A 21,354-nucleotide genomic window follows, 5' to 3' on the forward strand; every position below is an offset into this window, starting at 1 on the left:
GTGTTTCAATTAAATGCATGTTCCTGATACATTTATCAAAGTGCATTTAAATACAAATTTATGTTCCTGATACATTTATAAGTATGTTCATGAGGTTGGTGAGGCACATTTTGACTTACCCTGAACTGTGTATTCGGGATGTTAAACACTGGCTGTGCAAGTGACACTGCACCACTGGTAGCATCAACACTGAAGAAGCTCTGACTCCCATCATCCCCAATGATGCTGTATCGCACCACATTGAAGGGACTCTGAAAATAGTATAATTATCTATAAGTATCTATTGGGTTTTCATATCAGATACCTTAACCAAAATTCCCATTTTTATCAAAACTTGTACACTCAGATTGCAGTTGATCAATAGACAGATATAAGTTGTTGTATGCTAAAGAATCATTTAATCGAGAATTTTACATACATTGGACTGTAGATACTCCTTGAAGAAAAATTTGGCTTATGTACATTTGACTGCGGATTGTATGTATTCAGATACTTTGTGGTTGTACTCACTGTAGAATCACCATCATTGGCCAAAGCAGTGAAGACTGGTGAGCCCTGTGGTGTGGTGTTGTTGATGACAGCTGTGTAGTTGGTGGTAATAAAGACTGGAGGAAAGAGATTCCTGTCCACAGTGATATCAACATTGGCAGGCTGTGGTGCCCTCACTCCACTTCCATCTATGGCATCAACAATAAACTGAAAGTAGAACCAAAAATCAACAGAATGATTTAATAGAATCGAACCACTGATTCTGTCATGTGTGTTAATCGTAACTCAGAAGCGTCGTGTGGCAGCTCAAAGAAATCGTGTGCACACAGGGACTAAAGACACCTACCCTGTATACAGATGTGTCACTGGTGTCTGTCTCCAGATTACGCCTCACACTCACAACACCAGTTACCGGATCGACCATAAAGTACTGGCGTCCCAGAGTACTGAATGGAGCACCGCTGATCTCATACCGCAATGTGTTATATGGGGCCTGGAAAGAGATACTCATAATTATTTGGATGATAAAAATGTTCACAAAAATTATGCTCAATTGTGGTAATTATTTAAAGCATGTAAGAAAATTGATGACAAGGACATCCACAACACTCACAACTCTGTCTCCATCTGTTGCCTGAACCTGTACAACAGAGACTGCAAGCTGTTGTGTCTCGGGTATCCTGGCACTGTAAGCTTGGGTAGTGAACACCGGAGGATTAAGGTTCCTGTTGACAGTTATGTAAACCAACGCTGTGGCAGAACGGGCAGGGGACCCTCCATCTCTTGCTTCAATGCGCAGCTGAAGAATAACAGGTATGTAAGCAATAAGAAATTAGGTTCCTTTCACAATAGTGGTATACAACAATAATTACTGCATGTACAAAGAAAGTAAGTGAAAATTATACTTACTGTATAACGGAGATCATTTCCTGCGTCCAAAATAAGGTTCCTAGTGACATTGATTTGATTGTTGGCCAAACCAAAGTATATTGGTCCTTTCTCATCACCAATCACACGAAGTGTCACTTGGTTAAATGGACTCTGAAGTGAGAAGAGAAATGCATAGGTGTACTTGGCATGGTATGGCACTGTGAAACTTTACAGTATAAAATGTCTGGCTGTGCAAAAATTTGTCATTAGGATTTAGTCATGATCAGATATGTTGATCATGGGTTCTAATCCCTGTTGCACTGTGACAATGGATTGTCAACACCATACCTTTGTCTTAAATGGCTAACATTTGGGACTCATATCACTTAATGCTGACATGCCACGGTGTAACTGATATGCTTTTTAAAGTGGCTCATAATCCACAGTCAGTCAAAATATTCTTGCTAAGCTTGGAAATTTGAGAATGTCCTTTGAGTCATACTGAAAACTGTTCAGAAGAGGAAGATTGTGTTCATGATAACTGCACTGTGAACCCGGTCTAATACTTACATTGACATCAGAGTCCTGTGCAACAACAGGTAGGATCTGTGACCCTACAGCTTGATCTTCATTGATTGTAACTGAGTAGGGGCTACCAACAAAGAAGGGGGCATTGTTGTTGCGGCGGACAGTAATTCTCACAGTTGCTCTCGTGTGACTGCTCCCGGGATGGTACACCTTTGTCACGTACAAGAGCCTGGAACTCATACACTGAATCTGGGTTTCCTGTTAGAGGTCTCCTCAGAACAACATTACCAGTATCAGCCTCCAGACTGAAAAACGTGAGACCGGTCGCACCATTGGGAATCTGGGCAAACTCTACTGTGTTGTATGGGGGCTGAAATGTAATAAAGACGTTTAACATTGTGGTCAAAACCATATGACTTGACGCATTGCAGCATACATCACAGCCAGAGAATTCCATCAAAGGTGTAATTATACAGAACAGATCCAGTAGACCAGTCAGCCCTGATTTCAGAAAAAGCCCATTTGTACAAAAACAAGAGAAAACTCCAGTAACATGATGAGCAAATTAGCCTGAGGCAGTAGTCTAATGATAAGACATCATTGTGTCAAAGTGTGTACATACCACAGAATCTTGGTCAGTGGCTGATATGCTCAGAACTGCCGTTCCTACTTCTGTAGTCTCATCAATCTCCGTAGTGAATAACAACTGGCTGAAGGTTGGGGTGTTTAGGTTGCGATTGATGATGATCGACACCACAGTTGTGTTGGTCTTAGGTGGAACACCATTGTCGGAGGCAACAATTCTCAACTGCAAAAATACATGTTTCATGTAAACCACAAGCTAGAGGTATTTGTTATTAGCATTTATCTTTCTCTCTCCAAAAATATTCCTTTAAGTATGCCAAAACTCCTTGATCAAATACAAAATATAACACAAAATAAGTATCCTAATAATTGGACTATTCAGATTTGGGTTATTGTACTAATTCACATCACGTTATCAAATGTACAAGTATTTTCAGCTAATATATCAAAATAAGACTTACATAGAACCTGGTGTCTGGAATACTTTGTAGTGACTGCCTCCTAATGATACTACCACCTGGTGTCACGTCGAAGTATGCAGGTGCAGTGCTGTCCCCAATAATTTCATAGCTCACGCGGTTGAATGCATTCTGAAGGTAAAAATCATGTAATGCACTGAAATGTATTGCTCTGGCACTTGGATTTATCTAAGCAATGCCTTTAATTATATCATTAACATATGCTTTATCTCAGTTACTGCTATTTCCAAAATTGCAGTTAATGTATACTTTAAAGTTGTAATGACACACAGATTGGTGAAAATTAAACCCTTGTTCTGCTAATTTATTGCTACATTCCATTGTGGTACAAGTGTTAGTTTGCACAGATATTTCAGTTAACGTTTATAACTTCCTCCAGTTACTGAATGTTTGGTAATACACAACAGTAAACATGCTTACAGTGTCGTCATCAACTGCCAGGACATTGACAATGTTGACATTTGCACCAATAGTCTCATCAATAGTGGCACTGTAAGGGTCATTGACCCAGCGTGGAGTATTCAGGTTGCGGATGACATTGACAGTAATGGTGGCAGTGGAGGGAGCAGGCCTTGGTGGATCACCACCATCTGTGACTGCTACAATCAGCTGCAGAACAAATTACAACAATTATTAATGTAATGGTTTGCAAAGTATATACAAACATCCACATGAAAAAAGGGACTGCTTTAACAGATGATCTCTGTACTTACTCTGTACTGGCGAGTCTGGAGGGTGTCCTGAAGAAGAGAAGACTTGAGACGGATCTCACCACTGTCACGATTTATCAGGAAGTAGGTTGATGCAGTATTTTCTCCAATGATGGAGAAGCGCAGTGACCTGTATGGATCCTGTACAGAACAAAAAAAATGAAGCATCTCTATCTAAACATATGTTATAGAAACAAACAGATAGAGCTGTAATTTTCTTAAAGAAACTCTATACAACTAGGTTCTTTCAATGTACCTTCCTCATAAATCTTGATGAATACAGAATTCCATTACAACACATTTGGAAGATAGGTCTGAGACCCATTCTAGTGTATGTGAATGCATATTCTTGTCCAGTACCAAAACTTAACTAAAATGAAATGACAAAACAAAGAACAACAAGCAATCCACATGATTATGAAGAACATGCAAGTCCATGCAACAACAAAACAACAAACAACAAAAAAACAACCAACAAAACAAACAAAACAGGAATTGAAATGTGACTCTAAAGCAGTCCTGTGTCTATCAGGTTGACATTATATATCTAACTGATCATCCTTTACAATCACACTTGTAAGGTTCTTACCGATAAATCTGCATCAAAGGCATCCACATCATAGATAAGGTAATCAAAGCCAATAGTTTCCAGTACTGTGGTGGAATTTTCAAAGTTTGGTCCTGAAGGATTTGTTAAGAACGGTGCATTGAGGTTACGATCAACTCCCACAGTAAATGTGTTGTAGGTCACACGCCTTGGGTTTCCTCCATCTTGTGCGAAAACTGTTACCTGAAAAAAGAAGAGACAATCGTATATAATCAAATCATAAACATACAAAGAAGTAATAAAAAAGTGAATGGAAAACTGGGAAAACATCTCAACAAATCTTGAAATAAGACATTTCTTACCCCATATTGAGCCTGAGAATCTGAGGCAATAGCTTGTGTGAGAGTTATCTCCCCTGTTGTTGGGTTGATTCGGGAATCTGTCGATGGTCATGCTGGCAATACCATATGTGACTTCATTGTAGGGACTCTGAAACATTTACAAGATGAAATATATAACAGATGAACATGAAAATAAGCCAAATATTTACACACAAACTATAAGGAAATTAAATCAATGCTTCAAAAAGAAATGTACCCTTGTGTCTGCATCAGTAGCAGTTACAGTGACAACTGGGGTGTTGGCTCCTGCTGTTCGCAACACAGTGGTGTCGTAAGGGGTCTGTACAAACACAGGGGAGGCCTGGTTCCTCACAACGTTGATAGTGACAGATGCAGGCTGGGCTGATGACAGAGGGCTGGCACCTCTATCTGTAGCTTGGACGGTCAGCTGAAGAACATACAGGCTGATTAGACAAACAGTAATTTGTTTACAATCACTCTACAGTCACTCTGAATATAACAAGGTTATTGCATGAAAATCACTCTGCTGAAATGTTGAATTAAACAATATGTCTTTTTTGTGTGTTTGATTTATAACCATCACCATATGATTTTAAATTCCCCTATAATCAGAAACATTAAATGATTGGGTTGAACACTTGTAGCTATAACCAAATATTAGAACCAGTTCAATACTAATCAAAGATCAACTTGTACACAGGTGATGTAATGGGATACCTCTAGATGTAACCAATGTTTAAATGTTATATCAAACTTTAAAATGCATATAATAAAGAAAGACAAATTACATTCTTTGATCAGATTCCTCTTTTCCCAAACAGTGCACATGGATACATAAATAACTAACTCAATATAAAAAAACATGTCTCTTTCCAGTTACAAAGATCTATGAGTGTCAGAAATGTGAACAGATCTATTATATGGTCTCTGATAACAGACAGAAGAGGAGATGCTAAGTCATTACAACAATTTCATAGAACAACATAGACATTCTATCGCAACAGTAGTTCTTGGAGAGAGCTGAGTCACCTGATATCTTGTGTTGGAATCTTGGACGAGGTTATTGACCACTGTCACTTCTCCTGTCTGGCTATTAACATTGAAAAACGTCAGGCCAGATCCAAAGGCAGAGTATGTAATCTCATTGTTGGGGCTCTGAAAGAGAATGATTGTGGCACATCAAGAATTTAGATAAAACCCAAAAGAACAAAACTCTTTTACCTGGAATACTGACAATGTTATTCTTGAACTATAATCATATTAAACATATGTTTACCAACACACAAAAGGACTAAAGAATGTATTTATTGTCAGAAAACGTCACTTTGTTAACGGGTCATATTTCAACAAGTCTGTCTATTTTCACTAATAAACCAGTTTTTAATGGACTATACTTTGTGAAAAACAAGTGATTAAGAGTCTGCAAAGACTAAAGAAAATAAGTAAGTTTTTAATAGATGACATTTCATTTAACAACAACTGCTTACCAGGTTATCAGCATCTGAAGCTGTCACTCTGAGAACCACGTCTCCAATTGGCCTGGTCTCCAGAATGGTCTCTTCATAGGTGACGGGGTTGAAGATGGGTGGGTTCAGGTTCCGGTTGATGGTGAGTTCAACAAGGGCAATGTCGTACAGTTTGGGACTGCCATTGTCCTCAGCTCGAACATAAATCTGTAAGGTTGCACATCATAATACAGTCAGTCAAAATAATGCAAATATGTGAAATGCATAATACCTCTTGAAATTAAAATGAGTAAGATTTTTATAGTGTTCAAAACAAGGATACTCCCACAGATCTGAACTAAGTCTTGAAACATAAGCACACATCCTGCAGCTGCAACTCATCCAGCACACAGTTTCATAGAGACAATTGGAGATGGAGCCTTATATGTAAGCAATTATCCCAATAATCTAAGATTCTAAAGAACTCCACATCTGCAAACTGTGAATGGAATATGATGCCTGTATGATTTATTCCATGTCTTCATGTAAATGGATACAAGGTTAACAAATACCTTATAATTTGTCTCTGAGGCACTGTTGATAGCAGCAGGGTTTGTTGGTTGGATATTTCCTGAGCCATCAATTGTAAACAGAGCCAGAGCATTTGCTGGACCCTCGATGGAATATGATATCTGGTTGAAATCCGTCTGTGAAGGAAACACAGCGATATATGTATGACAGGGTAAATCTCTTTTGACAGAACTCAAATAGAAGAAAACATTATGTGACTTGCAGAAGCGATATACTGTGAAACCTTTCTAAACTGGCACCCCAGGGAACCGAAATAAAATGCTGGTTTAGACAGGGTGCTGGATTAGATGGAGACGATCATTTTCCAACATGGCTGCCATTTACACTCGTCAATCTCTTTATTTCTATAATGCCTATGATCCTTTGCAATTGTGCAACAAACTAAAACAATGTTGATGACAGATAATTATTCTTTATTCAGCACTAAACATTGTTCAAATAACAAGTACAAGTCAACAATTTGACAACAAAATCACTGATGAGTTAATAAAACCAATGCCTATTTATTTACTCTTTGACACATGCCACTCACTTGAAAACAGTTGAGGCAATCCCCCAGGGTTTATAAAGCATAACCGCTGTAATCCTTCAGGCGCTTGATTCTACGAAAATACCACTTCCTGATTATCGATTCACAGATGAGTGTATTCGATTAGGGGGCCTTGATTGACAGCTTGTTCATGCGGGTTCACCTGAGCTACTCTACATATGCATGACCTCGGAGGTCAATTGGCACAAACAGCAGGTCGAGTTAACTTCATTAAATAGGGGAGCAGATAATATTAAACGGCGACCTTGTCTCGGCTGTTCTGACATGTTGACAATCAACTGACAAAGGTGCAGCCCTTCACAATAATAGACCCAACCAGTTGCAACATGGTCATGCAATGCATTAGTATTCACTTGATCAAATCAAGCTGACAAAGCTGTAGAGCGGTTGATTCACTGGGCAATCACTACCTCCTGATTATCTAGCATGCCAAGAGGATTAATTAGTGTATTGGATTATGGTTCCTTGATTGGACTACTCATACCCATGCCGGTTTAGACGGTGTTAATTACAGTTAAAATTGCTTGTTGGGACAGGAAAGTCGTGCCGGAATATGGAATAGACAGATGCCAGATTAGATAATGTTTTAATGATCATAATAACGTTGTAAAATGGAGGGACCAAAATTGTATGCCGGTTTTGTGAATGTGCCGGATTAGACAGGTGTCGGTGTTGGCAGGTTTCACTTTATACTTATTTGAGGTTAATTCTTTCCTTCCATCTTTAATATCTTTATTTGTATTAGTTTCAATACAGGTTTGTCTCATGGGTATAAATTAAGAAGCTAAACACAGTCAGTTATCTCAGAATCTACAGATATAATGAAATTAATCAATGATGTTATTAAAACGGTTCATCACAACCTATCATAATTGTCAAAGGGTAAGTCTTTGTTCATCATAGCAATGCAAAAACAGCTATTTGGTGAACAAATGATCAAGGCTTTTTATAGTATCAGTAGTTGCCAAATAATCATCGTGATTTCACTTACAGAAGGGTCATCATCAACTGCCCTGACAGAGATGACCGTGCCACTGCCCAGGCCCTGAGATACTGTAATGGAGTAGGGATCCTGGATGAACCGAGGGGCGTTGTTGTTTCTGAACACTGCTATTGTCACAGAGGCATTGAATGCAGCAGTGAGAGGAGGGCTGCCTTTATCTCTAGCAATCACAACAAACTGAAACAAACAAGTTCAGACTCTTCAAAAACCTATGCAATATTAGTATGTAGGCATATTATATGACTTTTAGGAAATTTCTCTGTGATCTCACTTAATCATACCAAGATTAATGGTAAGGAACACCAGAACAAAATTTCATGATGGTACACAAAAACAACTCACATTAAACTGACTTCTTCTGTTTGTATCGGAAGTAAGTGGACGCCTTGGGCGAATATCACCAGTGGAACTGACAATCTCAAAGTAATAGAGTTGAACAGCATCTCCTATAAGCTCATACGTCACATCATTGTTGGGGGGCTGAAATGTAAGATGTGATGTTTGTAATGATGTGCAAAACTAGATGAAGCAATGTCTCAAGTTTAAACACATTTGTGAGACACCTTTGAGATTTGGATGTTTTCAAGGGAGGTAATCAATACCTGGGCATCTCTATCTGTGGCTGTGACACGCAGGATATTCTCAAGCACTGGGGCTGTTTCTGGGATGCTGGTAGTATACGTTGCTGAACTCCATACAGGGCGTTCAAAATTTCTTGTAACTGTTACATACAGCAGTGCTGTGGCAGACCGCGGAGGGGTTCCGCCATCTTGTGCTACAACACGGACCTGGAATCAATTAAAACAGAACAGTGAGACTACAGAACTAACAAGAAAGACAGAACTAACCTCTTCAGCCCTTCTTCATGTCCTCTGCAAGTAAATACCTTGATACAAAGTCTTTTCAAACTTATCCAAACATCATATACTCTAAATGAATGCTGCTACTCCATACTTACTGTGAAATCATTGATGGGTGTGTTTGTCAGGGTAGTTCTCACTGACACAATTCCACTGTTCTGATTTATTTGGAAATAAGTATCAGCTGTGCCATCGCCAATAATGCTGTATCTCAGAGAACCAAAGTTTCCCTGTAATGTCAAACGAAAAGCAACCTTTAAACAGTATTTGATTTGTGACTTGCAATCTTTTACCTCTACTAAGGCACTTTCAAAACTTGATCATTGGTTTACTTTCTACATATAACATTGACAATGGTAGCCATTTGTTTGGACCAAATCATGTCTCTCTTCATCTGATACTCTGGTGTTGAAACTTTAGTTTACAGAGATAACATAATCTTTAAGTATCCTCATGTTATGGGTTTCGGGACACTTAAGAACACACATTGCTTTCATGATCATAGCACAAACAATTATAGACAATTTATCTTAGAAAAAATCCTTCAACAGAGTATTTACAATGTCTGTCACTATATAGCCAAAGTTAACACTGTTGTCCGATACTCCAATGATATACAAGAATTCATAACTTATTAATGATGTTTGTCTTAATAATATTCTAATAATACCACTCAACTCAGTCAATCAACATATACCATCATACAGTGGTTAGTTTGTGATGAAATGGATCTAGTCATTTGAACATTGGTTTACTAAATTCCATCGTCTATAGTTCACACCATCAGCCAATGAATAAAGTTCCTGGAAATACAACTACCTGTGAGTCAGCATCTGTAGCTGTGACTGTTTCCACAAACTGGCCTATTGTTGTGTTTTCAGGTATGACCCTGTTGTACTCTCTTGTGAAAAAGATGGGTGGGTTGGCATTGCGTATCACATTGATGGTGACAAAGGCTGGGTTTGGATTTGCTGGCCTGCTGGTTGGAAGGCCTTGGTCACGGACATCAACGATCATCTGAAACAAAGGAAGGTGATTACTTCTGTACCATACACTTGCACCATTCATCACCAGCAGACATGATTTTTGTATATAAGTACTGTGTTGTAGCGTTGAGTACACAGTAGTTGTGAAGGACAAACATCGTTGTTAGACACATCATTATAATCAAGTAGCCACTTAATAAAGACTTTTAGAGCTATGTAGCTCCAGATAGCTTGAAGCAGAACTCACATTAAATCTGCTAATGGCTTGGTTTTCGGCAGGAGATCTAATGAGGTAGATTTCACCTCGATTGTTGACAGCAAAGAACTGCTGAGCAGTGGCATCCCCAGTTATACTGTAAGACAGCTCATTGTGAGGGGGCTGTAAAACAAAATGCATTCAACGAGAAATTGTCAGGTACAGATGAATAACAACAGAATCATAACATGATCGCATAATAAACAAGGTGATGAATAATAAAATGAAAGAATGCAAACAGTTTTATTCTCTACCTGTCTGTCAGCGTCATTAGCCCTGATTGTAGTAATAACAGATCCCAAAGCACGGTTCTCAAAGATGGTCTCAGTGTAGTTCTGTTGACTCAGTGTGGGTGCATTGAGGTTCTTGTTCACAGTGAGATCAATCCGCAAATCAGCAAACAGTCCTCCACCATCAGTTGCTCGAACACGCAGCTGTGGGAGTACATAGTGGGACATGTTAACAGTGTGATTCATATATTACATTGTTCTACACATGTAATGTTTACAATGTGTTCCACTGTGTTACTCCATACATAGCTATGAAATAGAAGGGTAATCTTCAATACAGTAAACTATGGATATAATGAACTCAAAGGGAACACTAATGTTTGTTCATTATAACCATTGATAATTTATAACCATTGATCATTCACTAAATATACAGTAAGTGGCCTGACCAAAAACAATTAATTATATCCTTCATTTTGTTTATAAGGGTTTAGTTATAAACATTGTTAACTGTACCTATTTTTGCTATAACCAATAATAGAAATAATTCTGCACAATTTGTTTCTTCTTACTAAACTTACAGTGAATGATCTATCAGTAGTTGAAGACAGTAAGGCTCGGGTTTGAATTTCTCCACTGGCAGAGTTGATTTGGAAATAATCAAGAGCAGGTCCATCACCACGCAGTGTGTAGGTCAGCACATTGAAGGGGCTCTGAAAGAAGTGACAGGTTAAATGGTTAGTCTCAGAAATTTCAATCTTAACTAAATCATATCATTGTGTGTATATTTTTTCCAGATATATGTTTCTGCACTGTTTGTAACACTGTACAATAAAGATTTCTGTAAGAATATCTTAATTTAGATATAATTACATACTGCATTAAGTCCGATATAATCAACAACAAAATTGTATAGGAAAGTACTTACTTACAGTGTCCACATCAGTGGCAGTGGCTGTGATGACTGAAACAACCTGATTGATGCTGTTCTCATCAATATTAGCCGGAGAGTGGTAGGGTTGAACACAGGTGCCGGTTCCTGATCACATTTACTGTCAGGGTGAGAACTCCAGCTCTAAAAGGGATCCTTCATTGGTGCCTAAGATGGTGACCTAAATCAAAGTTACATAGACCAAGATTACTTGATGGACTGACACCTGTAAAGGATGAGTTTATTTGTGTTTGTACATGAGAAACAAAACAAGTAGCCAAGAACCTCACCGTATATGTTGGAACACCAGGATCATCAGTGAATGGATTCCGCAGCACCAGTTGTCCTGTGGTAGGGTTGATAAAGAACAGTTGTGTGCCAGAGGGGGTGACACGTTGCTGATACTGAATGTCACACGGCTGTTAGGAGTGTTCTGATGCATTAAAAAAATAAAGTTACACATAGAAAACAAAGGTTACAGGGTAAAAATTATATTGGTTTCTTTCACAACTCCTTCAATCAATAGCTTTCAAGTTATTGGTTGAGCATAAATGTCTTCGGATGGGCGAGTGGACAAAATTCCAGAGTTTAACTATATACCCTGATCTTTTTAAGTCAGGATATGATAATGCATTCCCCCAAAGTACTACATTTAAACATGCCAACAATATCATGTTTAACATTGCACTAAATCTTCCTGCAATTTCTGCTTACCGGTGGGTCATTATCTGCTGCATTAATATCTACCAGCTCTTCACTGATACCCAGATTCTCCAATACTGAGATGGTGTCAACCAGAGTGCTTGTTGTTAGCACTGGGGTGAAGTCATTTTGGTCCTGAAATACAGAAGTCAAGTAGGCCATCAATTTCCTACTTATTTAACAAACGACTTTGTGAACATCCACAACTGTGTAACTGATATGTGAACAGATCTGATAGCTATGAACAAATAAGTTTAATTCTCATCACAAAGTTCAACATCTTCCTGATGAATATTAGTTCCTGATTATCATCGTTAAAACAAACAGTAAACACTAGGTTCTACTTACAATAACACTGATGGTGACAGTGGCAGTGGAGGAGACAGCATTTGTGTTCACCCCATCCGATGTTGTCACGGTGAACAAGTACCGCATTCTTAACTTCATAGTCTAGTGGTATGACAGTGCTGATAACACCAGTTGTTGGGTTTATCGAAAATGATTGGAACTCTCCACCAGCAAACTGGTAGACTATGTTGTCTGTCTGGTCGGCATCGACTGCCTGAAAATCACAAAAATGTATGATGCACACCTGCTTATCTTGATGAATGCATTCATGATATGGGGGGAAGCTTTAAAGATGTTTATGTGTTCACAGAGGTCAGAGAGCCATCTGGCTTGAGGAATATTTAATGGTGTAACTGATCATTTCAATGTGCTCAAAGACAGACAAACATATTTCAGCAGAGGTGAAATGAATCACAGTAGTAATTTCATCGAAACTGTGAGAACAGATGTTCCGCTGAGATTTTCTTGTATGGATCCTTCAGAGTCAACGCTAACAAACAATGGTATGCTGTCCTGTGTGTCGATGACACTGACAACAACAGTGGCTACATTGGCCCTGGGTGAAGCCCCGAGTCAATGGCCCTCACTGTGAACTCATGCTGTTGCTGGGTCTCATAGTCGAAAGTGGAACAAGTGTGGTGATTCATACCGGGTCTGACCATCAATACGAAGCTGGGAAGTCAATGAAAACGTTTGGTCATTAAATCCTAAACATGTTAACTGTACAATAGAATTATAATCCTGAGGTAAGATAAAATAGGATTTGATGTCCATTCAAGTTGATTGCGCTTATGAGAAATGCATATACATTTGTGTCTCTGAGACTGTCTGTGTGGTGGCTTGTAATAGTTCCAGACAATGACAGTTCTGCAGTGCTAGCCCTCTGAGATAATCAACTTAGTTAAAAATGAACACCCCAATCATACTGACTCTGAGCTGACCAGTTCTAGTTTTAATCCAAGAATGCCAAGTGCCAAGCCGAGTTACTGCAAGCACCATGCTTCCATGTCTTTTTGCATGACATGGCCAGAGAGGAATCAAGACGCCACCCTCTCTCTATCCACAAGACTATGGATATGGTAAAAAACAACATTTTGTTTTTCTTATTGCTGAACATATCAACTAATCAACAAATTCAACCATCAAAGTATCTTTCACATTTCAACATGTTTCAGACAATCCTTATAAAAGTTGCAAACATATTTCAGAATTTCATGAAATTATTTTCATAAGATCATTGATCCCATATTTTACACAGGTACCGGTTTTGGGATTCATATGAAGGTAAAATAACATTCAGTAAATAAATGAGAACACATGTCTACAGTTCTCTGCAATGAACTAATTTCAACCAAGAACTTTGACATACAATGTGTTTGGTCCGACCATGTCATATATGACAGTCGCCTGGGGTGTACCACTCTGATCACCATCCACAGCCTGGAATCATAACAAAGAAATTCATTAAATATACCCAGCTCGAATTACAACAAATCTGTATGTTAAGAATTATGGTAAAATATCTAGAGCAATCAATCACTTTCACACTCCTTAAAACTGGACTGATATATTAACTAGCTCAACTCTATCTGGAAATGCTACAATTCTATTTGTTTGGAATCATGTTAAAATATTGATCACTTCCACACTCCTTCACCCTGGACCAACATATAAATAAGCCTAATACTCTAGCTACAGAGAAATACATACAGCAACACTTCCAACTGTAGCAGGGGGTGTTTGACCTTCTTGGACATTGAAGAAATATCTGTTGTTGACACTGTTGAGGAAGACTGGAGAGTTGTCATTGACATCGGTGACAATGACTCTCAACACAGTGGATGCTGGCTGTAACAGTAACATTTTCACACATTCAAGTCAAACTTTATTTAAGTGAAATTGCATGAAATTGTTAGAAACATGATAATTAGCAATTTATCTGAAGTTGTGAGTGATACTTACAGAAGTTCCGAGATCTGAAGCAGTGATGGTGAGGTTGTACTCTGGTACTGTCTCTCGATTAAGTGTCACTCGGTTGCTCACAACGCCATTACTGAAGAAAAACATCAATATCATCATCAATCCTCTTACAATATAAATACCATCGTCAAATATTTGACATTCCCAGCATCACTGGTGAACCACTGATGCTGTTAAAAACAGTAGGTATTTCTTATTCTATTGGCAGCATACAATGCTATCAGCACTATTGAACATTCTTCTTATAACCCTTCTGTACCTATACCTCCAACCCTACATATGTTTAACAAGCACAAGCTACTCCAAAAGCATTACCTCAACATTTCAAATTTAAAGAAGGGACACACACTTACTTGTTAATAGCTTAATGTATTGCCATTATTTCCATTAATGATGGAAAAGGTAAGAGCCTGGTTATCTGATCTGTTGCCTGGAAAAGATGTTACCAAATTGTCAAAAAAAATTCAGAATAATCAACATGATTAGAAACAGACATTAATAATCTCATATTCTCTTTGTTTTCACATCATATAAACAGAATATAAAACGTGTTTCACTACTAAGTAGAATGCATATTCTCCAATCAACCTATCTACCTGCATTGTCAACAATCTATCAGATACCAACATTCCAATATAAAAACTCAATATTACACACGATAAAATAACATTACTGATAAATGTGATTCATAAATCCAAATTACAAAAGTTAATACAGCAAAAACTGCTGTTCATACATACAAGCATCTGAAACCATTATTAAAACATTTTACACAGAAAAAGTGTACTTAATGATTGAATGTTACAATAATTAGTATCAACAGATGAAACAAACCGGTATTGTGAAGATATCTCTGTTGACATCAATGCCTTCACTGACATAGACTGTATAGAGACCTGCTGGTATCTGGGGGTCTTTGTTGCCAGAGGAAGTTATTGTGACATACACAGGTACTGAGGCACTGCAACAAGAGCAATACAAGTCACAATTACCATAAGGGACAAACATCTGTTAAGCAATCTGTTTCACAAGAACCTCTTTAGTAGAAATACATTACAACATTTATTTCACTGATTTGATTGAAATTTACAGCAATTAAACTTTGGCCGATCTAGTGTCCAAATTCAAGTCTACTGAACAAAAGGCACTTCTGAGGTGATACACTCAAAACATTTAACATAATGGGAAAGCAGACATAACGAAAGTTTTCAGCAATGTATCGACTGAACAACCATCGAATCAAATAAATAAAACCAGCAATACACTTATGGCTAGTTATGAAGAATTATTTCGCTAAAGTGTTTGAGTTTGAAAGTGTTTCAAAACAATGAAATACCTCCTTCTTGGTACGGTGCTGTCAGTAGCATTGACAATGATCGTGTACTCTTCACCAACTTGCACTACGTCCGAAGAAGCAACTGCCCATTGGTATTACTAATTGTAAACTTGCCAGCACCTCCATCAGAGACGCTCTGAATCTGATAAGTAATACTTGTGTCCACTGAGTCACGGTCCTGGGCTTGTACCTATATGAGTAAAACCGGCAATGTATCACGTCTGTGAATCAGCAGCTTCATGTTTAAGAGCCACAAACATGTATTCTTAGAGTAGACATATGATTTCATACATAAGCTGACTTATACACCAAAGAAATTAGTATGAGTACAAGACAAAATATTATGGACGTCAACTTCTTCTTCATTCTTTACACCTGACGAAGGGGCAAGGAATAGCCCAGAAATGTTGTGTATAGAATAAAGAATTCAAAGAAGTTGATGTCCATAATATTTTGTCTTATACTTGTATACCAACTTCTTTATGCCTCTCAAGAACCTAATTAGTATGAGTCAGTATAAGGAAAAGTTATATTTGTACACTTTCTTAATTATTACATTAAATAACTTTTAACTAACTACATGTGCCGCCATCCAGAAAGGGTACCATTTGGAGAGTTTGAGGATCAAGCATCTAGCTCAACACACGTCAGTAAATCACATTATATGTCAACAACCCACAAAAGCAACAACCCACCTGGACAATAAATTCTCCAGCCCCTTGTGTGTAGTCTCCTTCAGGCAGAGATCTTCTGTAGGGGGTTCCAACAAAGAATGGAGTGTTGTCATTGATATCCACAACATTGACTGTCAGACTGATGCTTCCTGACCGCTGCTCTGCTGTACCCTGCTCCCGTACAATCACCTAAATCGAGACATATGATCAGAACCATGTAACAAACTGACTACTCTGCAAATATATTAGATCAGATTCCATTGGAGACATATTGTTATATATAATCTTGAGCACTTATTTCCACTGTTAAAAGATTTCTGTGTGTGTTAGAAATTCCATGATGTCTTCTCATTCAAAAGATACTCACATTGAATGTGTACTGTTGTACAGATTCATAATCCAAGGGTCCAGCTGTTAATCGAAGGTAATTGTTGCTGTCAATATAGAATGGACTTGCTGGTGTAACTTCAAATGTATACTGCTGGGGTGGGTCTCCAGAAGCCTGAAACAGCATGACACAAGGAACTGTTTAGACATGCATAACCTTCTCCATATCACACCAAAACACAAATCAGCTTACCCATCAACTTATTACAGCTTCACCCTAACAGTGTTTCCCTGACAGAATTCCCTTGGAAAGAGACTACATTGGATTAGGTGAAGAGGGTTGGTGAAATGCCTGATTTGTGTCATTGCACCCCAAGAGCCAATGCTCATGTTATCAACCTCGTGCTTACCAGTTCAAATCCGATTATATACAAGTCACTGTAACATAACTGATGTTTCAGCATTACACAATACTCACTCCCTCACAATAACTGAGCTGTATCACATATTATCTGTCAACTTACAATATCTGCATCTGTAATTATAAGCTGTAGAGGATTTTGAAGCTGCTGGTCCTTAATATATGCTCCAGTCAGGTCATTTTCTCGGATGTAGCCAATCTGAGAGCCGATGGATGTTGACACAGAGGGTGGGTTATTGTTTGCTGCGGTCACAGTCAGATACAAAATAGCACGGTTGTATCTCTGATTGGGAGAATCTTCTTGAATCTGTGAAACAAAAAACAATGATAGGAAAACAATGCCTTCATATATACATATATGTATACAGGTTTTCATTCAACATTCATTTGAAATTTTGCAAAAGGATTTTATAAGTCAAATCTAGCACAAGTAATGCAGTCATGTATGGAGGACTTGGCAAGTTTCCACTTTTTATCAGTCAGATTGTTGAACTTTTGGTTTAAACTACAAGCTATGCCCAGTAATAGATATCCAAAAGCATGTTATTCAAAGCTTTGTGGTCTGGACAGTGCAAGGAGAAGATCATGGGCCTCTTCTATTAGATGTTTGCTCTTTTCTTATGGTTTTGGTATTGTGTGGGAAAACCAAGGAGTTGGAGACAAGTCACTGTTTTTAACCATTTTCAAGCAGAGAGTTATTGACTGTTGGAGACAAAATTGGTCAGTAAACATTAAGGAAAGTAACAAGTTATCTCTTTATTGCCAGTATAAATCTTCACTTGACATGGAGTCATATTTTAATGTGGTGCAAATCGACAGATATAGAATAGCTCTAACCAGATTTAGATGTACAAATCATGATCTTGCTACTGAAACAGGGAGATGGTTAGGAATTATTAGAGATGAGAGAGTGTGTAAATACTGTTTGTCTATGTCCAAAAGTTGTGTACTTGAGGATGAAATTCATTTTCTTATTACTTGCTCTCAATATCATGATCTTCGATCCCAACTGTTGAATATTCCCCATTATCTCTCCAACAAAAAGAAATGTATCCACATCATGAAGTGCGAGAATCAGTCACTATTATTCCATGTCATTCAATTCCTTCTTTCAATCAACAGCTTTTACTGTGCTAATGTCCTTGTCTACAACCAATAAAGTAACTGACAATTGTCACAACAGAATCTTGATTTTCTTCATAATGTTTACACCTGAGAGGCTCAAGTCAAATGGACATAAAAGTAACTTTAACTTTTAACATTCTTTAACTACAATTGAAATTAACTTTATAAGAAGTGGTCATGTGCATGAAGCCAGCATAATAACACTGAGATAGGAGAAAGTTAATTCTGAATTTTTACCCGGATGATGACTCTCAGTTCTCCAACTACACTCCTGTCAATGGGTTGTAGCAACTGAAGACGTCCCCTGTAGGTGCTGGTACCTGCCACTAGCTCACCCGCCACTTGAAATCTGTTCTCGTATCCACGAGGTTCAGCTGTCAAAAAGCACATCTTTTGTTCTATTTCATTTTTAGATTACCACTTATTGAAACAAACTTGTTGCAATCATACTGATTTTTTCTACTATACCTCTCATGTTTTTAAAATTATATTATGCAATCAGAAATATATCATGTGTTTACCAAAGCCTATAGCTGACTTTAATTTCTTAAAATCACAATGTACATGTACCAATATACATGTATATATACATGTATTAACATAGCACAATGCTTCTTTGAGTACTTGTTCAGTTACATTTTATGTTTCTCTTAGTTATATCACATGATGCAGATCTTAGTTGTTTCAATACAAAGAATCCATAAGCATATTTCACTTGGTAACATGTCAATAAACCTGTGTTCCTAATCAGTAAGCATCTGTGATTTCTGCTTGAATCCTGGCACTCATGACAGCAATTCACATCAGCATTGTATGATAGGTTAATTTGTGCATGATACATGTAGTAGGAAATTGAGACTGAAGGAAAGTACCGACAAATGCTACAGAAATGTAGACAACTGCAGCGATTTTGAACAAGGGAATGATCAGTGATATTTATGTGTAAGTGACATGATGCTTACTCAGTTCCACTGAGAAGATAATTGGGCTGTTTAGAGTGTCCTGATCCCTGGCTAGGATGTTGACAGGAACATTTGGGTTGGCAGCAGGATACGGGAAAACAGAAATCTCGCCAGGCTAGAACAAAGATTACAATATTTGTCGTTAATGGTCTCACACATGTTCCATACAGTTATCTGAAGCAAACCCTCACAAACCAATGTATTTCACACACATAACCAAATGTACCCAATATTCAGCTGCACCTTCTGCATACTGGTAACTCCACGAATTAGCATCAATGTGTTTTTTCTGTTTTAAATCAGTCCCCTCTTTATCACATCAGACATGTACGTCAAAGACACTTGTATGTGAACCCAAGGTGAACACAAGATAACCTGGTAGTTTAGATAGACTTACCAACTGTCCTGATACCATGGATGCAGTGTACGTTGGGTTGAAACATCTATTTTGACTATCAGTGTAACATGTTGGATACACAAAGATGGGCTTCTGGTCGTCTCCATCTGTTATTGTGACATTCAGGGTGGTTATAGCAGTTCTTTTAACCTCAGGTGGTTGGGCAGAATCCTACAGAAGGGAAGAAATTGATTAAAACAGTATTGCAATGAAATGCTTGGTTTAGACAACTGGAATTTATGTCATATTCTGTGATGCAAACATACCATTGCTCTGATTGACAGGAGGTAGTTGGTGTTCCCAGCTGAGTTCAGGCTTTCAAAATCCAGAGTATTTTTCACTGTCACATATCCCAAAGATGGGATGTCAATAGCAAATTTATCTGATCCTGCACCCTGTAAGAGAAAGTCAAAGTAATTATTATCGATCATGACAACAGACAACTTATTTCTTTACAAAAAACTAAAGCTACAAAAATAGTTATAATAACGAATAAAGTTGTTTTTCTTTACACTAGTTGGCACTATAAAAGAACATTAGTTATGTATAAAGCAGCTCTTACATCAATGATATCAAACACAATGTTCTTGTTGAAATCGAAGTCCAGGTCAGTGGCTGTAACACCTCGAAACACTGTTGTACCAATTGGAGTTAACTGGAACAAAAGAGAGTCAGATTTAGGGAAGTGGGGTTTCACATATCACAGAAATGAACTTTAGATAAATAGTAACAAAATTCATCAAAATCTTAATTGGGAGAAATCTATCAACTTTTTGCAAGCTAGATCTAAGACTTGCAAGCAAGTAAAAACATCCAGCTTCAGAACACATCCAGCTATCGCTGGCGAATTTACAGGTAAACCATATATAGATCAAAGCCCCATGATCAGAGTGAACTATCTATGTTTTACCTCTCTATATCTAGTAAGCATTAGCAACTTACCTCATTGACAGAGACAGCATATGGATCATTTTGGAACACAGGACTGTTGTCATTGACATCTATAATCTGAACCCTCAGCAACATGAAGAAAGCCTAACAAGACAAAAAAGACAATTAAAACCGGTTTGATATTCACATCTTGATGACACAGACACCTGCCTGAGGGACAGCAACTCAACACTTGTCATAAAATAAGACAAAAATGATGCATCATTTGTCTATCAAAAAAGGAAGGAACCTTACATCAGACATTTGGTGATGTAACATAATCTTGTAAATAGGAATTCTGTAGCATTTGAAAATGTCATATACAATGGACCTACATTATTTGAGCTGAAGACAAAAGTGCCATCCAATATACATATGATGTGTTTCACTTCATGTATGTAGTATTCTGTAATTACATAGCTCCACAGTATTCAATCACACTGATCTACTAACATTATTCTAGTATCTGCATAAACCCTATTCTACATGTTTCAAAGCAACTATAGGCATTTTTAACACAAGACATATATTATACATTAGTGACCTTTGTGTAGTTGTGGTCATATTTGTGTATTTGTAATTTAAGATCTGTAATACTAATTCCTATAAAATATGGATAAAAGTGATCTAATTCTTATACTTAATGATAAAATTTAAAAAAATAAATAATTGCATCTAACTGAATAATCATCTTAAAGAAATTGGGTCAGAATGAAAATCTTATAAAGAC

The 21,354-nt window shown here is 37.7% G+C and overlaps 1 protein-coding gene and 1 long non-coding RNA gene across 2 annotated transcripts in view; both read right to left on the reverse strand.

The window, feature by feature from the left end:
- LOC124262111 overlaps positions 1-21,354 on the reverse strand; it is a 121,688-nt gene that overhangs the window by 90,083 nt on the left and 10,251 nt on the right. The window contains 43 exon segments of the mRNA XM_046696559.1: positions 120-251; positions 511-696; positions 836-982; positions 1,103-1,288; positions 1,399-1,530; positions 1,930-2,018; positions 2,062-2,257; positions 2,510-2,695; positions 2,934-3,062; positions 3,372-3,560; positions 3,665-3,802; positions 4,251-4,451; positions 4,571-4,642; positions 4,644-4,697; positions 4,806-4,997; positions 5,600-5,725; positions 6,058-6,243; positions 6,588-6,722; positions 8,148-8,336; positions 8,502-8,639; positions 8,762-8,947; positions 9,118-9,249; positions 9,839-10,036; positions 10,253-10,384; positions 10,516-10,695; positions 11,073-11,265; positions 11,713-11,855; positions 12,137-12,259; positions 12,473-12,553; positions 12,555-12,686; positions 12,902-13,042; positions 14,183-14,320; positions 15,287-15,413; positions 15,857-15,978; positions 16,484-16,651; positions 16,830-16,964; positions 17,314-17,517; positions 18,573-18,709; positions 19,298-19,412; positions 19,695-19,865; positions 19,961-20,089; positions 20,257-20,349; positions 20,637-20,729. Coding sequence (XP_046552515.1) covers positions 120-251; positions 511-696; positions 836-982; positions 1,103-1,288; positions 1,399-1,530; positions 1,930-2,018; positions 2,062-2,257; positions 2,510-2,695; positions 2,934-3,062; positions 3,372-3,560; positions 3,665-3,802; positions 4,251-4,451; positions 4,571-4,642; positions 4,644-4,697; positions 4,806-4,997; positions 5,600-5,725; positions 6,058-6,243; positions 6,588-6,722; positions 8,148-8,336; positions 8,502-8,639; positions 8,762-8,947; positions 9,118-9,249; positions 9,839-10,036; positions 10,253-10,384; positions 10,516-10,695; positions 11,073-11,265; positions 11,713-11,855; positions 12,137-12,259; positions 12,473-12,553; positions 12,555-12,686; positions 12,902-13,042; positions 14,183-14,320; positions 15,287-15,413; positions 15,857-15,978; positions 16,484-16,651; positions 16,830-16,964; positions 17,314-17,517; positions 18,573-18,709; positions 19,298-19,412; positions 19,695-19,865; positions 19,961-20,089; positions 20,257-20,349; positions 20,637-20,729 — 6,276 coding nt within the window.
- Positions 13,839-14,876, reverse strand: LOC124262116. Its single transcript, XR_006894499.1, has 4 exons — positions 14,806-14,876; positions 14,435-14,525; positions 14,183-14,320; positions 13,839-13,912 (listed from the first exon to the last, which is right to left on the reverse strand). It is a non-coding gene; the product is annotated as an uncharacterized LOC124262116 (long non-coding RNA).

The sequence above is a fragment of the Haliotis rubra genome, unplaced genomic scaffold (genome assembly GCF_003918875.1).
Source record: "Haliotis rubra isolate DU_JTF1 unplaced genomic scaffold, ASM391887v1 Scf821, whole genome shotgun sequence".
Taxonomy (NCBI): Eukaryota; Metazoa; Mollusca; class Gastropoda; order Lepetellida; family Haliotidae; genus Haliotis; species Haliotis rubra.